The 19,854-nt window shown below is 47.8% G+C and overlaps 1 protein-coding gene across 2 annotated transcripts in view; it reads right to left on the bottom strand.

The window, feature by feature from the left end:
- The window catches only part of RASAL1 (RAS protein activator like 1), a 66,712-nt gene extending 52,276 nt beyond the window's left edge, over positions 1-14,436 (bottom strand). For both annotated transcript variants that reach the window (XM_083717127.1, XM_083717128.1), the window contains exons 1-2: positions 13,987-14,436; positions 1,517-1,573 (exon numbers count right to left, since the gene is read on the bottom strand). In XM_083717127.1, the coding sequence (XP_083573253.1) occupies positions 1,517-1,573; positions 13,987-14,051 (122 nt within the window). In that variant the 5' untranslated portion in view covers positions 14,052-14,436. The remainder of the gene's footprint in view (positions 1-1,516; positions 1,574-13,986) is intronic.
- Positions 14,437-19,854: the final 5,418 nt, after the last annotated feature.

The following is a 19,854-nucleotide window of genomic DNA, read 5'->3' as shown; positions in this document are numbered from 1 at the left end:
GATTAACATTCCTTGTGGATATTAGCACTCACCTTTTAACGGCACATCTGAATCTCTCCTTTGGCAACCAGGGAGGCTGCCCCACGGCTGCCAACCAGGCACCAACTGCCACAGATCTGCCTTAATTGCCTAGGACAACCCCTTGTTTTCGTTAATCCCCATGGAAGGGAGTTTAATTTTCGGCTCAGGCTTTAAGTGGGACACGTCATGGACAAAGCCTGGATTTGGAAGCCTGACAATGAGAAGCTTTCACAGAGCAATGCTTTCCCCAAGGGAAGCAGAGTCCAGACCCTGTTGTTGTTGTTGTTGTTGTTGTTGTTGCTGCTGCTGCTGCTGCTGCTGCTGCTTGCCTGCCCTTCACCCCAAGGCCCCAGGGCCAGTTGTGAAATTGAAACACAACATCAAAAACAGTTTAAAATAACTTACAATCACAAAAATATACCCCCTCTGCCCATCTCAGCACCTGGGAGGGTCTGTCAGCATAGATGCAGTCTTTCAGATATTTGGGGCCTGAGTCATTTAGGACTCTGAACACTAGCATGAGCTGCTTGGGGTGGAGCTACACTGGGGAGGACGGGATCCTGCTATAAATAAGTCAGAAATCAAATCATTCTAACAAAAGGGAAAAAACGCTATGGAAAATTGCTTAGATTTTTGTTTTGCTCACCAGCACCATCTGGTGTTGCATGTTTATAATGCATACAAAACACTGTTTTTTAACTAATGTAGCTGAGTCCTTAAACTGGGCCTGGAACAAAATGCCAACCAGTGCATCTGTTCTAAAAGAGGGTTATATGAAACCTAACGGAACCCCAGCTAGTAATCTGGCTTCGATAATCCAGCCCGGAAGTTCCCAGAGCATAAAGTACAGTGCCCAAGTCACCTCCGTCAAAAAGAGGTCATAGCTGGCAAGCCTTCCAGAGCTGGTACCAACCTTGTGCCCTCTGGATGCTTTCAAACTACAACTCCCATCAGCCCCACCAAGCACGGCCTTTCTGAACTACAACTCCCATCACAGCTGGCTGGTGGAGTTTTAGTCCAAACATCTGGAGGACATCAGGTTGCCAAAGGACAGTCCAGACTCGAGCACATTTGTAACGATAGTCAGAAAAATCTTAGAACAAGAAGAGTCATAAGAACATCTGGACCAAAATTTCCTATACTGTAGTCCTCTACCAAAAACAACAGTGACCAGCCGGATTTGGGAAGCCCACTATTTGTGCCCAGTGTGTGGCATGTAAGAGCTATACAGGACTGCCTTCGAACATGGAGGTACTGTTTTGCTGCCGTGAATAAGCCTGATCCTCTTCCACGAATATTTTTGATCCTGAGGCTTGAGATACTGAGTTCAATGATTCAGAAAAGAGCAACCAAAATTATCAAGGGGATGGAGGGAACAACGCTCCTACGAGGAAAGCTGGCAGTGTTTAGGGACATTTTGGGGAAATCTCTAAATCTGGGAAATCTTTAAAACTGGAGAGATGTGGGCGTTCCAGTCCTCTCAGCCTCTACTTACCTTGCCACGACCTCGTTGTCAACCTTGATGATGCAATAAGGGTCGCTGGTGCCGGAGCTTTGGGAGAGAGCAAAGCAGAAACATGGATGAGAATTAAACTCTCCACACACCAATGCAAATAATAATAATAATAATAATAATAATAATAATAATAATAATAATTGTCGGTTGGGGGCATCACTGGTTTCGAAAATGCCACAACAGCCATGGGTGGCAGTAGTACTGGTGCCCACTGAAAATTCTGATGGGATTTACCTACAGAGGAGAGCAGAAATTTGAGGGAGGGGGTCTTTTTTAGCCTAAGAGTTACATTCCATTCTGGGCAACCTTTGGATGAGAAAACAATCCAGCAGCACCAGTCCCTATGAGAAGTCCCAGCAAAAGAAGAATGGATACAAAAACTTGTGGAATATGCAGAAATGGTGAAACTTACCGGAAAAATAAGAAATCAAGGTAACAAACTTTTTATAAAAGAATGGAAACGGTTTATTGAATATTTACAAACAAACTGTAAACAGGTAAGAACATTGGCAGGATTATTATAATAGCCTGCAGTTTTATAAGAGTATATATTTACAGGAGATGAACAAAGGAGCAAATTAAGTGAATATGGATATGCAGAAAATATTACAAAATAAATTTCAGGAACTGCAGAAAGAGGGGGAAGGAAGTCAAGTTTTGAAATGTTAAAATGATTGAAATGTATGAAATTGAAAGGCATAAATTAAATATTTAAAAAGCAGAACCAGTCTCTGTGGAAGCCGGCAGCTGCGTGAGGGTTCCTGGTTTGCGGCCCCTCAAAATTGTATACCCGTTGGCCATAGTCCCCCTGCCCCTCCACACTACGCCCCTAACCTGGGAACAGTATATGGCCAGGTGGGGAGAGAGATTGAAGGGACAGATTGATTCAAGAGCATAAGCAGAGCTCTGCTGGATCAGGCCAATGGCCCATCTAGTCCAGCATCCTGTTCTCACAGTCGCCAACCAGATGCTCAAGCAGCAGCTGAGCACAAGATCCCAATCATCTCCTGCAACTGGTATTCAGAAGCATCGCTGCTTCCAGCACACCATGCAGGCAGAACACACCCACCATGGCTAAAGGTAAAGGGACCCCTGACCGTTAGGTCCAGTCGTGGACAACTCTGGGGTTGCAGTGCTCATCTCGCTTTATTGGCCGAGGGAGCCGGCATACAGCTTCCAGTTCATGTGGGTATCAATGAGTATCGTGTGGCATCTAGAACTGTGCCAGTTTTGCAGATGCAAACCGTCGAGTGGATGCATATGGGGTAAGGTGCTCCCCCAATTATGCTGGTCCCAATCCATTTACTGCCCCACTTCCGCTGGGGCAACAATTCCCTTTGTCCTCAACAAACTGATAACGGTTTGTACATAAAGCAAAGCCAAACCATAGGTAAAGGTAAAGGGACCCCTGACCATTAGGTCCAGTGGTGACTGACTCTGGGGTTGCGGCGCTCATCTCGCTTTATTGGCCAAGGGAGCCAGCGTACAGCTTCCGGGTCATGTGGCCAGCATGACTAAGCCGCTTCTGGGAAACCAGAGCAGCACACGGAAACGCTGTTTACCTTCCCGCCGGAGTGGTACCTATTTATCTACTTGCACTTTGACATGCTTTTGAACTGCTAGCCTGGCAGGAGCAGGGACCGAGCAATGGGAGCTCACCCCGTCACGGGGATTCAAACCGCTTACCTTCTGATCAGCAAGCCCTAGGCTCTGTGGTTTAGACCACAGTGCCACCCACGTCCCTGCCACCATGGCTAGTGGCCATTTATTTATTTTAAAAGCCTTTCTAAACCACTTCTCAGTTTGAAAACCCCTCTAATCAGCATGCGCTATGTACAATGCAAAGAACCAATATCCGTTAACACGCAAATACAGCCGTAAAGTCAATAAAAGAGCATAAAAGCAAATAAAAAGAATGAATTCAGAGGATTTGCACATATAAATCAGAGTCTAATCTTACGGGTCATGAAAAGCCCAGGCCAAAGAGATAAGTCTTTATGAGGCATCTGACGCAACTGCTGGTTGCTACTTGACACAAGGCAGGGGGAAGGTCGTTCCACAGGATGGAGCAGGCAGGAGGACCACTCATTTCAGATCTGGGGCGTTGAAAATAAAACTGCCAGTATCATAATGCCATTATACAGATCTATGGTGCAACCACATTGGAGTATTATGTGTACAGCTCTAGTTATCTCCTGCTTGGGCTACTGCAATGTGCTCTACATGGGGATACTTTTGAAGGTGACCTAGAAACTACAACTAACTCAGAATGCGGCAGCTAGACTGGTGACTGGGTGTGGCTGCCGAGACCATTTAACACTGGTCCAGAAAGACCTACATTGGCTCCCAGTACGTTTCTGAGCAAAATTAAAAGTGTTGGTGCTGACCCTTAAAGCCTCAGCGCCTAGGGCTTGCCGATCGAAAGGTTCGCGGTTCGAATCCCCGCAGCGGGGTGCGCTCCCGTTGCTTGGTCCCAGCGCCTGCCAACCTAGCAGTTCGAAAGCACCCTCGGGTGCAAGTAGATAAATAGGGACCGCTTACTGGCGGGAAGGTAAACAGCGTTTCCGTGTGCAGCTCTGGCTCGCCAGAGCAGCGATGTCACACTGGCCACGTGACCCGGAAGTGTCTTCGGACAGCGCTGGCCCCTGGCCTCTTGAGTGAGATGGGCGCACAACCCCAGAGTCTGGCAAGACTGGCCCGTACGGGCAGGGGTACCTTTACCTTACCTTTTACGTTTCTGAGCAAAATTAAAAGTGTTGGTGCTGACCCTTGAAGCCCTAAACGGCCTCGGCTCAGTATACCTGAAAGAGCGTCTCCACCCCCATCGTTCTGCCCGGACACTGAGGTCCAGCGCCGAGGGCCTTCTGGGGGTTCCCTCATTGCGAGAAGTGAAGTTTCAGGGAACGAGGCAGAGGGCCTTCCTGGTGGTGCTGCCCGCCCTGTGGAACGTCCTCCCGTCAGATGTCAAGGAAATAAACAACTATCTGACTTTTAGAAGACAGCTGAAGGCAGCCTTGTTTTGGAAAGTTTTAAATGTTTGATGTTTTGGCCCATCTAACTCAGTACAGTGGTACCTTGGGTTACATATGCTTCAGGTTACAGATTCCGCTAACCCAGAAATAGTACCCCGGGTTAAGAACTTTGCTTCAGGATGAGAACAGAAATCGTGCAGCAGCAGCAGGAGGCCCGATTAGCTAAAGTGGTGTCTCGGGTTTCAGGTTAAGAACGGTCCTCCAGAACAAATTAAGTTCTTAACCCGAGGTACCACTGTATTACAGTTCTGGTCGCCTCACCTCGAAATGGATATTGCAGAGTTGGAAAAGGCAACCAAAGCAATTGAGGGATGGAAAGACTCCCAAATGAGTAAATGTGCAGCATTTGTGGGACTTTTTAATCTAGAGATAAGGCAAGCAAGAAGTGACATGGCAGAGGCTTATAAAATTAAGCGTTGCGTGGGTGGGAGGGGAATAGATAGAGAAAAGCATTTCTCCCTATCTCATAACACTAGAACTCATGGACATCCAACGAAGTTGAATGTTAGAAGATTCGGGACAGATAAAAGAAAGTCTTTCTTCATAGTTAAACAATGGAACTGGCTCCCACAAATGGCAATGATGCCCACCGACTTTGTCGTTGTTGTTGTTTAGTCGTTTAGTCGTGTCTGACTCTTCGTGACCCCATGGACCAGAGCACGCCAGGCACTCCTGTCTTCCACTGCCTCCCGCTGTTTGGTCAAACTCATGCTGATAGCTTCGAGAACACTGTCCAACCATCTCGTCCTCTGTCGCCCCCTTCTCCTTCTGCCCTCCATCTTTCCTAACATCAGGATCTTTTCCAGGGAGTCTTCTCTTCTCATGAGGTGGCCAAAGTATTGGAGTCTCAGCTTCAGGACCTGTCCTTCCAGTGAGCACTCAGGGCTGATTTCCTTAAGAATGGAGAGTTTTGATCTTCTTGCAGTCCATGGGACTCTCAAGAGTCTCCTCCAACACCAGAATTCAAAAGCATCAATTCTTCAGCGATCAGCCTTCTTTACGGTCCAGCTCTCACTTCCATACATCACTACTGGGAAAACCATAGCTTTAACTATACGGACCTTTGTTGGCAACATGATGCCTCTGCTTTTTAAGATGCTGTCTAGGTTTGTCATTGCTTTTCTCCCAAGAAGCAGGCGTCTTTTAATTTCGTGGCTGCTGTCACCATCTGCAGTGATCATGGAGCCCAAGAAAGTAAAATCTCTCACTGCCTCCATTTCTTCCCCTTCTATTTGCCAGGACAGCATTAAAAAAGGATTAGACAAATGCCTGGAAGAGAGGCCTATTAATGGCTGCTACTCCTCCACAGCTGGATACAGTTACTATGCTTCTAAATACCAGTTGCTGTAAACCACAGGAGGGGAGAAGGCTCCTGTGTTCGAATCCTGCTTAGGGGCTTTCCACAGGCAATTCGTTGGCCACTGTGAGAAGAGGATGCTGGACTGACTAGATAGGCCATTGGTCTGATCCAGCAGCCTCTTCTGATGTTCTTATGCTGCACCTGAAGCTACAGCCTTGAATGCTTAATTCTGCCATCACCTCTGGTGTTTTCTCATCTCTGGAGGTGTCCATTCCTGCAGTTTTTCTTTGTTTGTTTTTAAATTCAGCGCAAGTCACCCAGAAGCCAGAGAGCTACAAATCGGGGAAATGCAAAATGCCCCTCTTTTCCCAGCCTCATTGCCACATGCATGGCTGAGTTCTCACTGGCTGCCATCGCAGCGCAACATATCATTATGGCCAACCTCTCCGCCCCCTCTATTATTTATAGATTAATATCAGCCTGGATTGTAACTTGATAACTAATAATAGTAACTTAATTCAGTCTCCTGAACTCCAAGGGGTTAGGCAAGATCGCTGCTCAAAAAGAGGACTGTAGCTTAGAAATTAATAATATGCAACTAAGGCCTACTCAGAGTAGACCCACTGGAAACAATGGACTGAAGTGAGCTGGGTTCATTATCCTCAGTGCGCCTTCTCTGAATAAGATGAATGTTGGATATACAACCCAATACAGTGGTACCTCGGGTTAAGTACTTAATTCGTTCCAGAGGTCTGTTCTTAACCTGAAACTGTTCTTAACCTGAAGCACCACTTTAGCTAATGGGGCCTCCCGCTGCCGCTACGCCGCCGGAGCACAATTTGTATTCTCATCCTGAAGCAAATTTCTTAAACTGAGGTACTATTTCTGGGTTAGCGGAGTCTGTAACCTGAAGCGTATGTAACCTGAAGTGTATGTAACCCGAGGTACCACTGTAATACTATGAATACATATTTGCATTTTCTGGTTGCAGTCCTCGCAACAACCCTGTAATGTTAGCTGGTGTTATTATTTCCCCATATTGAAAGGAGGGGCTGAGGCTGAGAGGGGCATCTTGCCCCAGAATCCCAGCAGGCTTGTGGTAGTTGCAAGACTCCCTGCCTTGGCAGTTCTGTCTCTTAGCCACTACAATAGAACATCTCAAGTGTTTGGCTGTTCTAGGGAGCTGGTGCCATTTAAGTGGTTGGTCCTTTAAAGCAGGAGTGGGAAACTCAATTTGCCTCCTCTCTTGTTGCGAGTTGCATTCCCTCAGTGGTATTCTGTTAGAGCATGGGTAGGCGACCTAAGGCCCGGGGGCCGGATGCAGCCCAATCGCCTTCTGAATCCAGCCCGTGGACGGTCCGGGAATCAGCGTGTTTTTACATGAGTAGAATGTGTGCTTTTATTTAAAATGCATCTCTGGGTTATTTGTGGGGAATAGGAATTCGTTCATTTCCCCCCCCAAAAATATAGTCCGGCCCCCCACAAGGTCTGAGGGACAGTGGACCGGCCCTCTGCTGAAAAAGTTTGCTGACCCGTGTTAGGGAATGCAGACCCACAGTGAATGGGACAGTGGGCAGAGGTGGGCAGAGCCAAAAGTGGACAGGACTGCTACTTCTTTCTTTCTTTCTTTCTTTCTTTCTTTCTTTCTTTCTTTCTTTCTTTCTTTCTTTCTCTCTCTCTCTCTCTCTCTCTCTCTCTCTCTCTCTCTGTGTGTGTGACACGTTCTGTCTCTCTGACACCCCCCTTCTCCCTCTCTGTGACACCCCTTTCATTCTGTTCTTCTCTTTCTCTCTCTCCCTGTCCCAAGAGGAGCCAACTCTTAGGGCCCAAGGTCCCTTCTGTGCCGGATTTACGTACAAGCTAAACGAACTATAGCTTAGGGGCCCCCCAAAAAAATTAAAAGGAAAAATCTGGATGTACATTTCCAAAATATAAGATAAAAAAACAAATAAAATAAAACCTACACACAGCAACCGTGTTTTGTGTTGTGTAGGCTCCTATGATGTAAGTAATGGGCCCTGCCTCCTAGCCTGCTCCCTAAAATATCACTGGTTTGTGAAAGGATGTTCTCTTTCTATACCAATATAGTAAAACATTGGTTATTTCTTTATATATAGGGTGCCTACATTCTACATGTGCAAATGGCTTTAGATACCTATAGCATATATTCAACACAAAAAAACAGTGACAATATGTTGTTGACAAAGGACAGCTGGACATATAAAGGAACCCATTACCTTCAGTAGCTTAGGGCCTCATCAAACCTAAACCTGGCCCTGGGTCCCTTTGCCCACCCCCAGTAAAATATTTGAAGGGGCTGCCCCCACCCCAAAGTGGATAGGCATTGCCATTCAAATGGTGTGTACACGCCGTGTCGTGTGATCAATTTTGCAGGGCAGTGCTTACCTGGGACACCACCACCCCCAATATTTTATTCCCGTTGGCACCCCTGCCTCTCCCCCCACTCTTTCTGGCACCCCTTTCCACCATCCCCGCTGGCAGCTCTCAGCAACTGCTCTACAGAGGCTTCCTGCAGGTTACCAGAGCCCTGAGCCAGTGTGTGTCGCACAGGCAGTGGCCTTTTGAAATTCACCGGAGGGCCGCATGTTGCCGATCCCTGCTTTGAAGAGGAACCCTTTGTTCCCTCCTCCCCTGAAATCTTGTTAGCTAGCCTCTGAAGCAAGCAGCTCAAGGAGATGTCACTACATCCATGGAAACAGCAAAATGCCAAGAGCCCGACTCACAGCAGTTTTCTACTTAGCTAGCTGGCTTGGGAGAATGAGAGAGAGAGAGAGAGAGAGAGAGAGAGAGAGAGAGAGAGAGAGAGAGAGAGAGAGATTGTGAGTGAGTGTGTGTGTGTGTGTGTGTGTGTGTGTGTGTGTGTGTGTCTGCACACAAGCCCTGTTTCATGCCGCCTGCCCCCCCCAAGATCTGGGTTCAGATCCTGTCCTTAAAAACAGAACTACTTTAAAAACAACTCACATGCTGAGACTGATATAGTCACATTCGGAACACACATTTAAAGCATGTGGCTTTCCCTCCAAAATCCTGGGAACTGTAGTTTATTTGTATTATTTTAGTTTTAAACACATCATTAAAAGCAGTCATGTGATGTATTTTAGCTTGATGTTTTGTTTATTGTACATTTGCAAATCTTACTTGTTTTTAAAAAGATTTTTATATACACCACTTGACTATGGTAAAACCTCTAAGGGTTTTATGAGAAATATTAAAATTATCAATAAAAAAATCCCAGTTGAAAACATTTAAAGAGAAGTAAAATGAACAGACATTGACATGTTAATATCTGTATGTCTGGATAGTCTTTTACTAAACAAAAAGGTTTTAAGCGGGCTCTGAAAAAAGGTGCAGCAAAGACACCTGTTTGGTGTCAAGAGGCAGAAAGTTCCAAAGTGTAGCTGCTGCCACACTCAGAGATCAATCAATGAGTATCGTGTGGCACCTGGAACTGTGCCAGTTTTGCAGATGCAAACCATCGAGTGGATGCATATGGGGTAAGGTGCTCCCACAATTATGCTGGTCCCAATCCATTTACTTTCCCACTTCCGCCGGGGCAACAATTCCCTTTGTCCTCAACAAACTGCTAACGATTTGTACATAAAGCAAAGCCAAACCATAGGTAAAGGTAAAGGGGCCCCTGACCATTAGGTCCAGTCGTGGCCGACTCTGGGGTTGCGGCGCTCATCTTGCTTTATTGGCCGAGGGAGCTTCCGGGTCATGTGGCCAGCATGACTAAGCCGCTTCTGGGAAACCAGAGCAGCACACGAAAACACCATTTACCTTCCCGCCGGAGCGGTACCTATTTATCTACTTGCACTTTGACGTGCTTTCAAACTGCTAGGTTGGCAGGAGCAGGGACCGAGCAACGGGAGCTCACCCCATCACGGGGATTCGAACCGCCAACCTTCTGATCGGCGTCAAAAAAAAGAAAAGAAAGCCAAACCATTGTTTCACACAAATGAGCAAACACTCCTGCTGCCCTGCTTGCTATTGTACCCAAAGCTAAGCCATGGTGTGCCTTAGAGTTACATCAAAACCCATATTTCTGCCCTGAAAGACGGGTTCGAGATGCATTTGATAAAGAGATAATAACTCAGAGGTACACTTTCCCTGAACATGGAGGTTCTGTTATCTTGATTAACAGCTGCTGAGAAGCCTCTTTGCTTTGCAAACAGAAGGTCCCAGGTTCTGTCCTTGGCATCTCCAGGTAAAGAGTCCTGCCTGAAACCCTGGAAAGCAGCTGCCAGTCAGTGCAGACAACGCTGAACTAGATGGACCAACAGTCCAATTCAGTATAAAACAGCTTCCTGTGGTCCTATACCTCAGAGGCAAAAAAGGCTAAGCCTGCAACGCTGTACGCACTTACTTGGGAGTAAGTCCCACTGATGTCCATGGGGCTTACTTCTTAGTAGACACATAACATGCCTCTGGACAGGGATAGACTAACTACTGTTGTCTATGCTCTGGTAACTTCAAGGTTAGATTACTGCAATGCGTTATAGGTAGGGCTGCCTCTGAAGATGCTTCGGAAACTTCAGCTAATGCAGAATTCAGCAGCCAGGTTGCTCACCAGAGCAGGACGGTTTGAGCATATTACACCAATCCTGGTCTGACTGCACTGGCTACCAATTAGTTTCTGGGCCCAATTCAAAGTGCTGGTTTTGACCTATAAAGCCTTAAACAGCTCAGGACCGCAATATCTCAAGGACTGCCTCTTTCCATATGAACCTACCTGGACCCTGAGATCATCTTTGTGTGCCTCCTCCTCGAGAGGTCTGAAGGGTGGCAACACAAGAACAGGGCCTTCTCTGCAGTGGCTCCCCGTCTGTGGAATGCTCTCCCCAAGGAAGTTTGCCTGGTGCCTTCATTACACACCTTTATGTTGTGATCTTTTTTGTGAACCACTCTGAGACCTCCGAGTATAGGGCAGTATATAAACTCTAATAATAATGATAATGATAATAATAATTACTCAAGCGTTGGTGTCCATGTGTTCAACAGGGCATGGTAAACAGACACAGGATTGACCCTTCAGTAACCACACTTTGGTGGCATCAGGGAACCTGCCAAGCAGTGTTTGAATCTGTGCTGAAGCTGGCATAGAAGAATAGACTTGTAGAGTGTTGGAAGGGTTCCCCAAGGGTCATCTAGTCCAACCCCCTGCAATGCAGGATTGCTGGGCAGCTGCCAAAGCTGCTCCACTTCACACCCTTAAAAGCACAGAATTGAGGAAAGGTTGTGGCTCAGAGGTAGGGCAAACTGTTTTGCATGCAAGAACGTCCCAGGTTCAATCCCGGCATGTCCAGCTCAAGCTGGGAGAAGCTCCCTGTATGAAATCCTGAAGAGCTGCTGCCAGTCAGTGTAGACAATATTGAGCTAGATGGACCCATGATCTAATTGGACTTTATATCAGGTGGCCATAGTGACAGCTGCCAACCTGGGATGGCTTCCAAAGGGGATTAGACAAATTCATAAGGTCTATCAGTTGCCTTGTATGACATCTGACCTTTGGCCCACCTAGCCCAGAGTTGTCAGCACTGACTGGCAGTAGCTTTCCAGGGTTTCAGATAAGGAGTCTGTCCCAGCCTTACCTGGAGACGCCAGGGTAGGCTGTGGCTCTTCCCTAGAAACATAGGAACACAGAAAGGAGGAAGACCTCTGGTCCATCTAGCTCAGCATTACCTACACTGACTGGCAGCAGCGCTCCAGAGTTTCAGGCAGGAAATCTCTCCCAGCCCTGCCTGGGAGATTGGGGATTGAACCCGGGACCTTCTGCATGCAAAGCAGATGCTTTAACCACTCAGGTATGCCACCTCCCCATCACAGGAGACTTCCTTATACCGAGCCAAATCTCTGGTCCATCTAGCTCAATGCTGTCTGCACTGACTGGAAGCGTCTCTCCCGATTTCTGAACAGGGTTTTCTCCCAGTGCTACCCAGAGGTGCCAGGAATTGAATTCGGGACGTTCAGCATGCAAGGCAGATACCACTAAATGCCAACATCTTCCTCTTGCCATAATGCAGTCCTTAACTAGTGTTGCTTTTACTATTCTTGCCCAGGAACTTTTGTTAAAGCTTATAAACATCGTAAGCAAAAAAATAGCCACCCATCTAAATTCTAATGGTAGAGTTGATATGGAAGAATGTTGCGCTTGAATATGGTTTGTTTTGGGGGTGGGGGTGGAAACTATCTACTTTAATAATGAACTAAATCCCTCCAATTATGTGTTATTGTTATTATTGTTGTTGTTGTTTCTGCACTTATTTTGCAAGATTTATACACCATTTGAGAGTAAAGAAGCAGTTTAGGGGAAGAAAAAAAACAGTCAGATTATCAGTATGACCATACAGTATGACTGTACGGAACAACTGCAAATTTGCAGAGGAAAATATCCTTTTGAATTATATACCCAAGACGTGGAATCTAACAAAGGGACAATTTGAATGGACTCTTACTATGGCAAAAAGACTGATATTGATGAACTGGAAAAATAAAAATCCATCTGCAGTGGATTGAAGATAAGTACAAACTCTCTACACATAAACAAGTTGTGTACAAATGTAGATTTGCCAGGGACAAATTTAACAATATTTGGAATTCATTTTTATAAATACCGTATTAGATTAAGGTCTGATTAACTACAACTCCCTTTTTTTGTAATGTACACAACATCTTTTTTCTGTTTTGTTTGGGTACTATTTCTTGTTTCTTCTTTTTTGTGTCTTAATCTGTGCCCTGCAAGTTTCTACTTTTTATATCTCAATAAAGAATATGAAAAAGATTATCGGCATTAAAAAATAGTTTAAAACAACTATTTTAAACATTAACAAAAAAATTAAAATCACACCCAAACTCAGAGCAACCTCCTTAATATATACCTTATATACAGAATCAAACCCATCTAAGTCAGTACTACACTGACTGGCAGCCGTTTCAGGCAGGGGGCAATTTGTGGAGATGCCATTGAGACCTTCTGCAAGCCAAGCAGATGTTCCACCCCTGAGCTAAGGCGCTTCCCTTAAGACATAGGAACGCAGAAAGCTGCCTTTTCCTGAATGAGACCCTTGATCCATCTAGCTCAGGACTGCCTACACTGACTGGCAGCAACTCTCCACAGTTTCAGGCAGGGACTCCCTCCCAGCCCTAGTCTGGATATGCCTCGAATTGAAGTTGGAGCCTTCTGCACGCAGAGCAGCAGACGCTCTGTCAGTATCAGCAGGATGGACGAAAGCCACCGACAACACAGCTCAGCCGCGTGGTGCTGATGATGCCAAAGTTGCAGGTTCGATCCCCGTCGGGGGCACCTGCATTATATTATTGCATTTCAAGGACCGAGGGTCCCTTCCAACTTTACGAATCTATGACGTTCCTCGGTTTTCTGAGGGACAAGAGGCTGGAGAGGGTCCGGGCTCGCCTCTCGCCTGCTGGATCCCCCGGAAGCCCTCCGCTCCCTCCCCTCGAGGAGATACAGAAGAGAGACCTTCGCTGTGACCCAGCAGCGGGGCTCGTCTTACGCTCCCGAGCGGTCGCCACCTGCCTCCCCGCGCCCACGCAGTGAGCAAGAACAGAAGGAACTCCCCACTCCCAGCCACCACCTACTCAGCCTTCTGGAGTGGTGGGGATCGGGGACCATAGACGGGGGGGACGACGACGGGGGAGTGGGCGATGGCCAGGAGAAAGCTGCCCACTGAAGTGAGCTTGCCAACACCTCCACCCCGCCCGAAAAATAAACGGGAGTTTGCCCCGGCAGTGCTGCCGTCGGGGGGCAAGACAGCCGCGGCCCTACAAGACAACCAGTGCCCTCCAGCAGCCGGTCATGGAATCATAGAAGGGATCACCAAGGATCCTCTAGTCCAACCCCCTGCAGTGCAGGTCCAAAAGAGGCGCTTGCTAGCCCTGCCGCCTTCTAGGACCGTCGAGGTTGGGTGGGGAGGGAGAAGAGCCAGGCGACTGCAAAAAAAACCCCCCCACTGTGGGGGGAAAACAAAAAGAGGCGCCGTCTAGTCGGGTCCGCGCAGTGGAGAGGAACTCGGCTTCGGACGGCAGGGGTTTGGCGGGGAAAGGAGGGGGTCTCGACGGCGCGGGCCGGCACTCACACGTCCTTGGCCGGCAGGTCCCTTCCCTCCACCACGCGGAAGTGCAGCGACGTGTTCTTGGCCATGCCGAGGCCGGCGGAGGCGCGCTGGCGGCGGCCGCTGCAGCAGCGCTCACCGACGGTCCGCGGGCTGCATGGAGCGCTGATCCTCGACGGGCGTCCAGCCGCAGCAGCCGCGCCGCGCCTGCCTTTGATCCCTCCCGGTTTGCAAGGCGAAGGGGCTTTTTCCAGTCAGCAGGAAAGCCGCCGCCTCCTCCTCCTCCTCCTCCTGAAGCCAGGCAGCCAGGCAAGACGGGAGAGAGAGGCAGACAGGCTGGGGAACCGGTCCGGCCAGGTGGCGATCTCCTTCTCCGCGGAGTTCAGCAGGCGAGAGCGCCCGCCTGTCGAGCTGGCTGCCTTCGCTCGCCTTGTTAAATGCCAGGCGCTCCTCAGCTGCCTCGGCTGCGGCTACAGGTGGCCGGGCGGAAGAGTGTGAAGCTGGCCCGCCTCCTAGAGGCTGAAAAGGGAAGCGGCGGAGCTCCATTCCGTTGGTTGTTGGGGGTGGGGGGCGTTTGTTCCTTTGATGATGATGATGATGATGATAATAATAATAATAATAATACGCCTGCTTCTTGGGAGAAAAACAATGATAAACAATGAAAAACAAATGATAAAGCATCTTAAGAAGCAGAGACACCACCTTGCCAACAAAGGTCCGTATAGTTAAAGCCATGGTTTTCCCAGTAGTGATATGTGGAAGTGAGAGCTGGACCATAAAGAAGGCTGTTCGCCGAAGAATTGATGCTTTTGAATTATGGTGCTGGAGGAGACTCTTGAGAGTCCCATGGACTGCAAGAAGATCAAACCTCTCCATTCTTAAGGAAATCAGCCCTGAGTGCTCACTGGAAGGACAGATTCTGAAGCTGAGGCTCCAATACTTTGGCCACCTCACGAGAAGAGAAGACTCCCTGGAAAAGACCCTGCTGTTGGGAAAGATGGAGGGCACAAGAAGAAGGGGACGACAGAGGACGAGATGGTTGGACTGCGGGAGGCAGTGGAAGACAGGAGTGCCTGGCGTGCTCTGGTCCATGGGGTCACGAAGAGTCGGACACGACTAAACGACTAACTAACTAAGAAGACGAAGAAGAAGAAGAAGAAGAAGAAGAAGAAGAAGAAGAAGAAGAAGAAGAAGAAGAAGCAGCAAAGTTCTCCGGAGTGTTAAGAAACTGCCCTGCTGGATCTGATCTCCCAGCCCCAGTGTTCTGCTTCCAGCAAGGGGTAGCAGGATGCCCCCAGCCATGGACTAGGGCTGGCATGGAAGCAAAACACAGAAAAATCAAAAAAGCCTTCATATTTTTTAAAAAAAGGCAAGCCTCAGGCATCCCGCCAACCCCCAACCAAAAGAGGCCAGATTAGAAGCCAAACGACAGAAAAGAAACAGTTTTGCTTGGTGCTTAAAGATAACTAATGATGGCGCCAGACATGCCTCCCTGAAAATAGCATTCCTCAAGAAGGGGGCCACCACTGAAAAGGTCTTTGTGTCGCTGTCCTGCGGAGCCTTCCATACAGTGCTATTTTTCTAGGGGAAAAAAAAGGTGCTGGAACTCACGGTGAATGCCTCCCTTGTTTTCTTATAATGGCAATGGTGCACACCTGAGAGATGCTGGAACTGAGTTCCGGCTGAAAAAACTCCCTGCTCCCATTATAGAAGATGTTCACAGAGAAGGCCTTCAGACGATGATCACAGGGTCCAAGTTAGAGGCTGCTGCTGTAATGTGTCGCCAGAGGGGCTGCCCTTGAAAAGCTAGATCTGAACAGTTATGAGGAAGTATGTGCCGAAGACCAGTAAGGGTACTGGAAACTACACTGGCTACCAGTTCGTTTCCAAGCTTGATTCAAGGTGCTGGTTGTGGCCTTTAAAGCCCCGAACTGGGGTTTGGGGAAAACCTGTGCTTCTCCATATGTTTTTGGACTACAACTCCCATCATCCCCTGACCATTGACCATGGTGGCGGAGGCTGATGGGAACTGGAATCCAATAACATCTGAAGGTTAGCAGGTTCCCCATCCCTGTTCAGCTAAGCCGCTGGACCTAGACATAAGGTCAGAAATATGTCAGCAATAGAAAACAAACCGGTCTCAGTGAAGTTAATTTAAAGAAACCAAAACAGTGCAAGCCCAGTGATGACAGCAATTCTTCCCTGTAGGTCTTGCCCCAATGAGGCAGTTGCGGTTCCCCTCTCAGCAGTCTAAGGCTCCTTTTTCTTGTCTCTCTTTGCTCCCTGGCTTCTTCAGCAGCCTGCCTCATCTTTGTCTCTTGGCCCCCATCCTCTCCTGTCTCTGATCCTAGACTGCTCTCTTCCCCAGCATCTACCTGCTCACTAAACCCTGTCGCTTCTTCAACTTCCAACATCTCCTCCTCCCCGTCTGCTCCTTCTTCTCCCTCTGACCATTAATAGTCGTTCCACCAGCATTCCCCAGGCTCTGAGCCTCCTTCCCCTGGGGGGGTTCCTCAGCTGATGACCCCCACCATTTTCGTGCATCCAGCCAGTCTGAAAAATCAATTTTCCAATGACTTCTGCCAACAGATATTCAGTGTTCTGGGTCTGCTAAGAATTCTCAATGCTCACTAGGCTGCTTTGGGGGCAGTGTCCCCCGTTTTGTTTTCCCCCTAACATTTTGTATGGCTGTTGCACTAGCGCAAGGGCAAGAGGAATGGTGTTGCAATATGAAATCTAGCACTAGATTTCTTATTGCAACATTCCTCTTGCCCTTGTGCTAGTGCAACAGCCATGCAAAACGTTAGGGGAAAACCTAATCAGTGGAAGTGTGTTGTACAACCAGTTATGCAACAGGGAATATCTAGGAAACAGCAATCTGATGTGTAACCACCCACAAGAGCCTTGTTCTTCTGCTTTCTCTTGCACAAGCCATTCTCCTAGTCTAGTGCAACTGAAAAAAGGTAAAGGGAACCCTGACCATTAGGTCCAGTCGTGACCGACTCTGGGGTTGCAGCGCTCATCTCGCTTTATTGGCCGAGGGAGTCATGTGGCCAGCATGACTAAGCCGCTTCTGGCGAACAATAGCAGCACACGGAAACGCCGTTTACCTTCCCGCTGGAGTGGTACCTATTTATCTACTTGCCCTTTGACATGCTTTCGAACTGCTAGGTTGGCAGGACTAGTGCAACTAGTACACCAATCAGTAGCACCTTAAAGACCAACTAAGTTAGTTCTTAGTATGAGCTTTCGTGTGCATGCACACTTCTTCAGATACGCTGAAACAGAAGTTACACGGCTACCTATCTGTAACTAGTACACCATTAACAGACTTAAACTTGGTGGTATGTTGCATTCCTTTGATTATTAGTATTATTATGAATAGATGAGGTCTTTGCATGAGGTCAGGGACGCGGGTGGTACTGTGGGTTAAACCACAGAGCCTAGGACTTGCCGATCAGAAGGTCGGTGGCTCAAATCCCCACAACGGGGTGAGCTCCCATTGCTCGGTCCCTGCTCCTGCCAACCTAGCAGTTTGAAAGCACATCAAAGTGCAAGTAGATCAATAGGTACCGTTCTGGCGGGAAGGTAAACGGTGTTTCGGTGCGCTGCTCTGGTTCGCCAGAAGCGGCTTAGTCATGCTGGCCACATGTACGCTGGCTCCCTTGGCCAATAAAGCGAGATGAGCGCCGCAACCCCAGAGTCGGCCACGACTGGACCTCATGGTCAGGGGTCCCTTTACTTTTATCCATGAGGTCTAATGGACTGCTAATTGTGGTATTTTCTCCTATAGCTGTTGTTCTCTTGACTTATATCAGAGCTGGCGAATCCCAGGTGTAGGGGCCAAACACAGCCCTCCAGGGACTCTAAGAGCCATGTCTCCCCACAAGCCACACCCCTCCCCAGTCCTCCTCTGCTTTCTGGAGTCCTATTGTCTGGCTGGATTCTGAAGTATCTCCTGGAACTGTGATAATGGCTTTTGCTTGCCTAGATGGAGGATGGAGGGATGGTGTGTGTGTATGTGTGTGTGTGTGTGTGTGTGTGTGTGTGTGTGTGTGTAAACCTCTGGCTTTCATGTGGTTGGAATACAGCTGACTCCAGAAAGGTGTCATGTCTGAAGGACAGCTCCATTGGTAGAGCATGAGACTCTTAATCTCAAGGTTGAGGGTGCAAGCTTTTTGGGTGAAAGATTCCTGCATTGCAGGGGGTTGGACTAAATGACCTTTGGGGTCCCCTTCCAACTCTACAATTCTATGATTCTATGCCTGTGGCTCAGTTCCCGCCAGACCTGCCATGCGGCCCCCAAATAGTTGCCCGTGGGGGGAAATGTGGCCCTTGTGTTAACTTTCACAAAACCATTTTGCTACAAAAAGAAGACGTGAAGAGTTAAACTACCCTTGCTTCCCTTCCAACTCTGTGTTTGGCCCTGTGATCTTTTGCAGGAGGAGGAATTGAAAGGACAAACATCCTGTTTTCTTCCTGGGCCCCGGAATCCATTTCTCACTCATCATTAGTGGCATTCTTAATTGCAGTGCGTGGGTGAGAAACTTTAGAAGACGCACTCAGGCTTGAGACTTGTGTCTAACAGGAGACTTATTAATTTCTGACACGATCCAGCCAGCCCGGATCTCTCGGCTGGGTTTCTCTCCCAATTATCTCTGCTTTCAAAAGTCTGGTGCAAAAAATATTTTGATTATTATTTTGGATTTGATTTGATTTTATTAAAAAAAAATCACCCTACCTGAAGTGGGAGTAGGCCAGATAATAGCAACCTGCAATTTCCAAATTATTTTAAGTTACTTAAAGAATGTATTGATGACACCACTAGAGTGATCAAAAAAAGGACACATGTTTGCTGTTACGGTAAGCAAATCATTCTAATCTAAGCCTTATATTGAGTCAGACCCATGGTTCATCTAGCTCAGTATTGTCTACACAGACTGGCAGTAGCTCTCCAAAGGTTTTCAGACACTTCCCCAGCCTAACTGGAAATACTGGGGATTGAACTTGCAACTTGAACCTCAACTTCTGCATGCAAAGCAGATGCTCTGACCACTGAGCCACAGCCGTTCCCCTACATTCTGAGCTATAAACATTTTGCACGCTTTACATTTCCCTAACAAGCCCCAAAGGAATCTGAGGAGCTTCAGTTTGGTGTGTGTCAATTTTAAAGCACCCCCCCCCCAATCCTGAGAACCGTAGTTTTCAAGAGTGCTGGGAAGGATAGCTCTGTGAGGGATAAACTACAGTTCCCATGATTCTTTGGAGGGTGTGTGTGCTTTTCGTGAACAGTGTGTATTTAGCATCCAGAATTCCCTCTAGGTGTTTGTTTTATTTCACCAGATTTATACACCGCTGCACTGGGGGTGGGGACGGACCTCAAAGCCGTTTACAAATGCTACCAAGCTACAACTCCCATCACCCCTAGCTATTGGCCACACTTGATGGGGCTAATGGGAGCTGTAGTTCTGCAGACCAAAAGGCCACCCACCCCTGTTCTAGAGCGAAACAGCGGTTCTCAACCTGTCTGTCCCCAGATGTTGTTGGACTACAACTCCCATCATCCCTGAGCCCTGGCCTTGCTAGCTAGGGGTGATGGGAGTTGTAGTTCAGCAACATCTGGGGACACACAGGTTGAGAAAGGCTGTGTTAGAATGAAGCCAGTTTGGGCAGCGGTGCAGGAAAAAAACACTCCGCATTTATAATAGAAAAATAAATGAATAGATGTTTAAAAAGTGTAATGCATAATGGGGGTGGGGGGGAGAGTGCGAGAAAGGCGCGCCTTCTTTCGCCATTCAGCTATTTTACTATGTTGCACAAGCGAGAGGGGGGAAAAAAGACTTCCACGCGCAGCTCAGCTCTGGCGGACGCGTCGCCATGGCAACAGAACGT

Source organism: Podarcis gaigeae (genome assembly GCF_964106915.1).
Source record: "Podarcis gaigeae genome assembly, chromosome: 16".
NCBI lineage: Eukaryota > Metazoa > Chordata > Lepidosauria > Squamata > Lacertidae > Podarcis > Podarcis gaigeae.
This window is presented reverse-complemented; position numbering and strand designations above follow the sequence as displayed.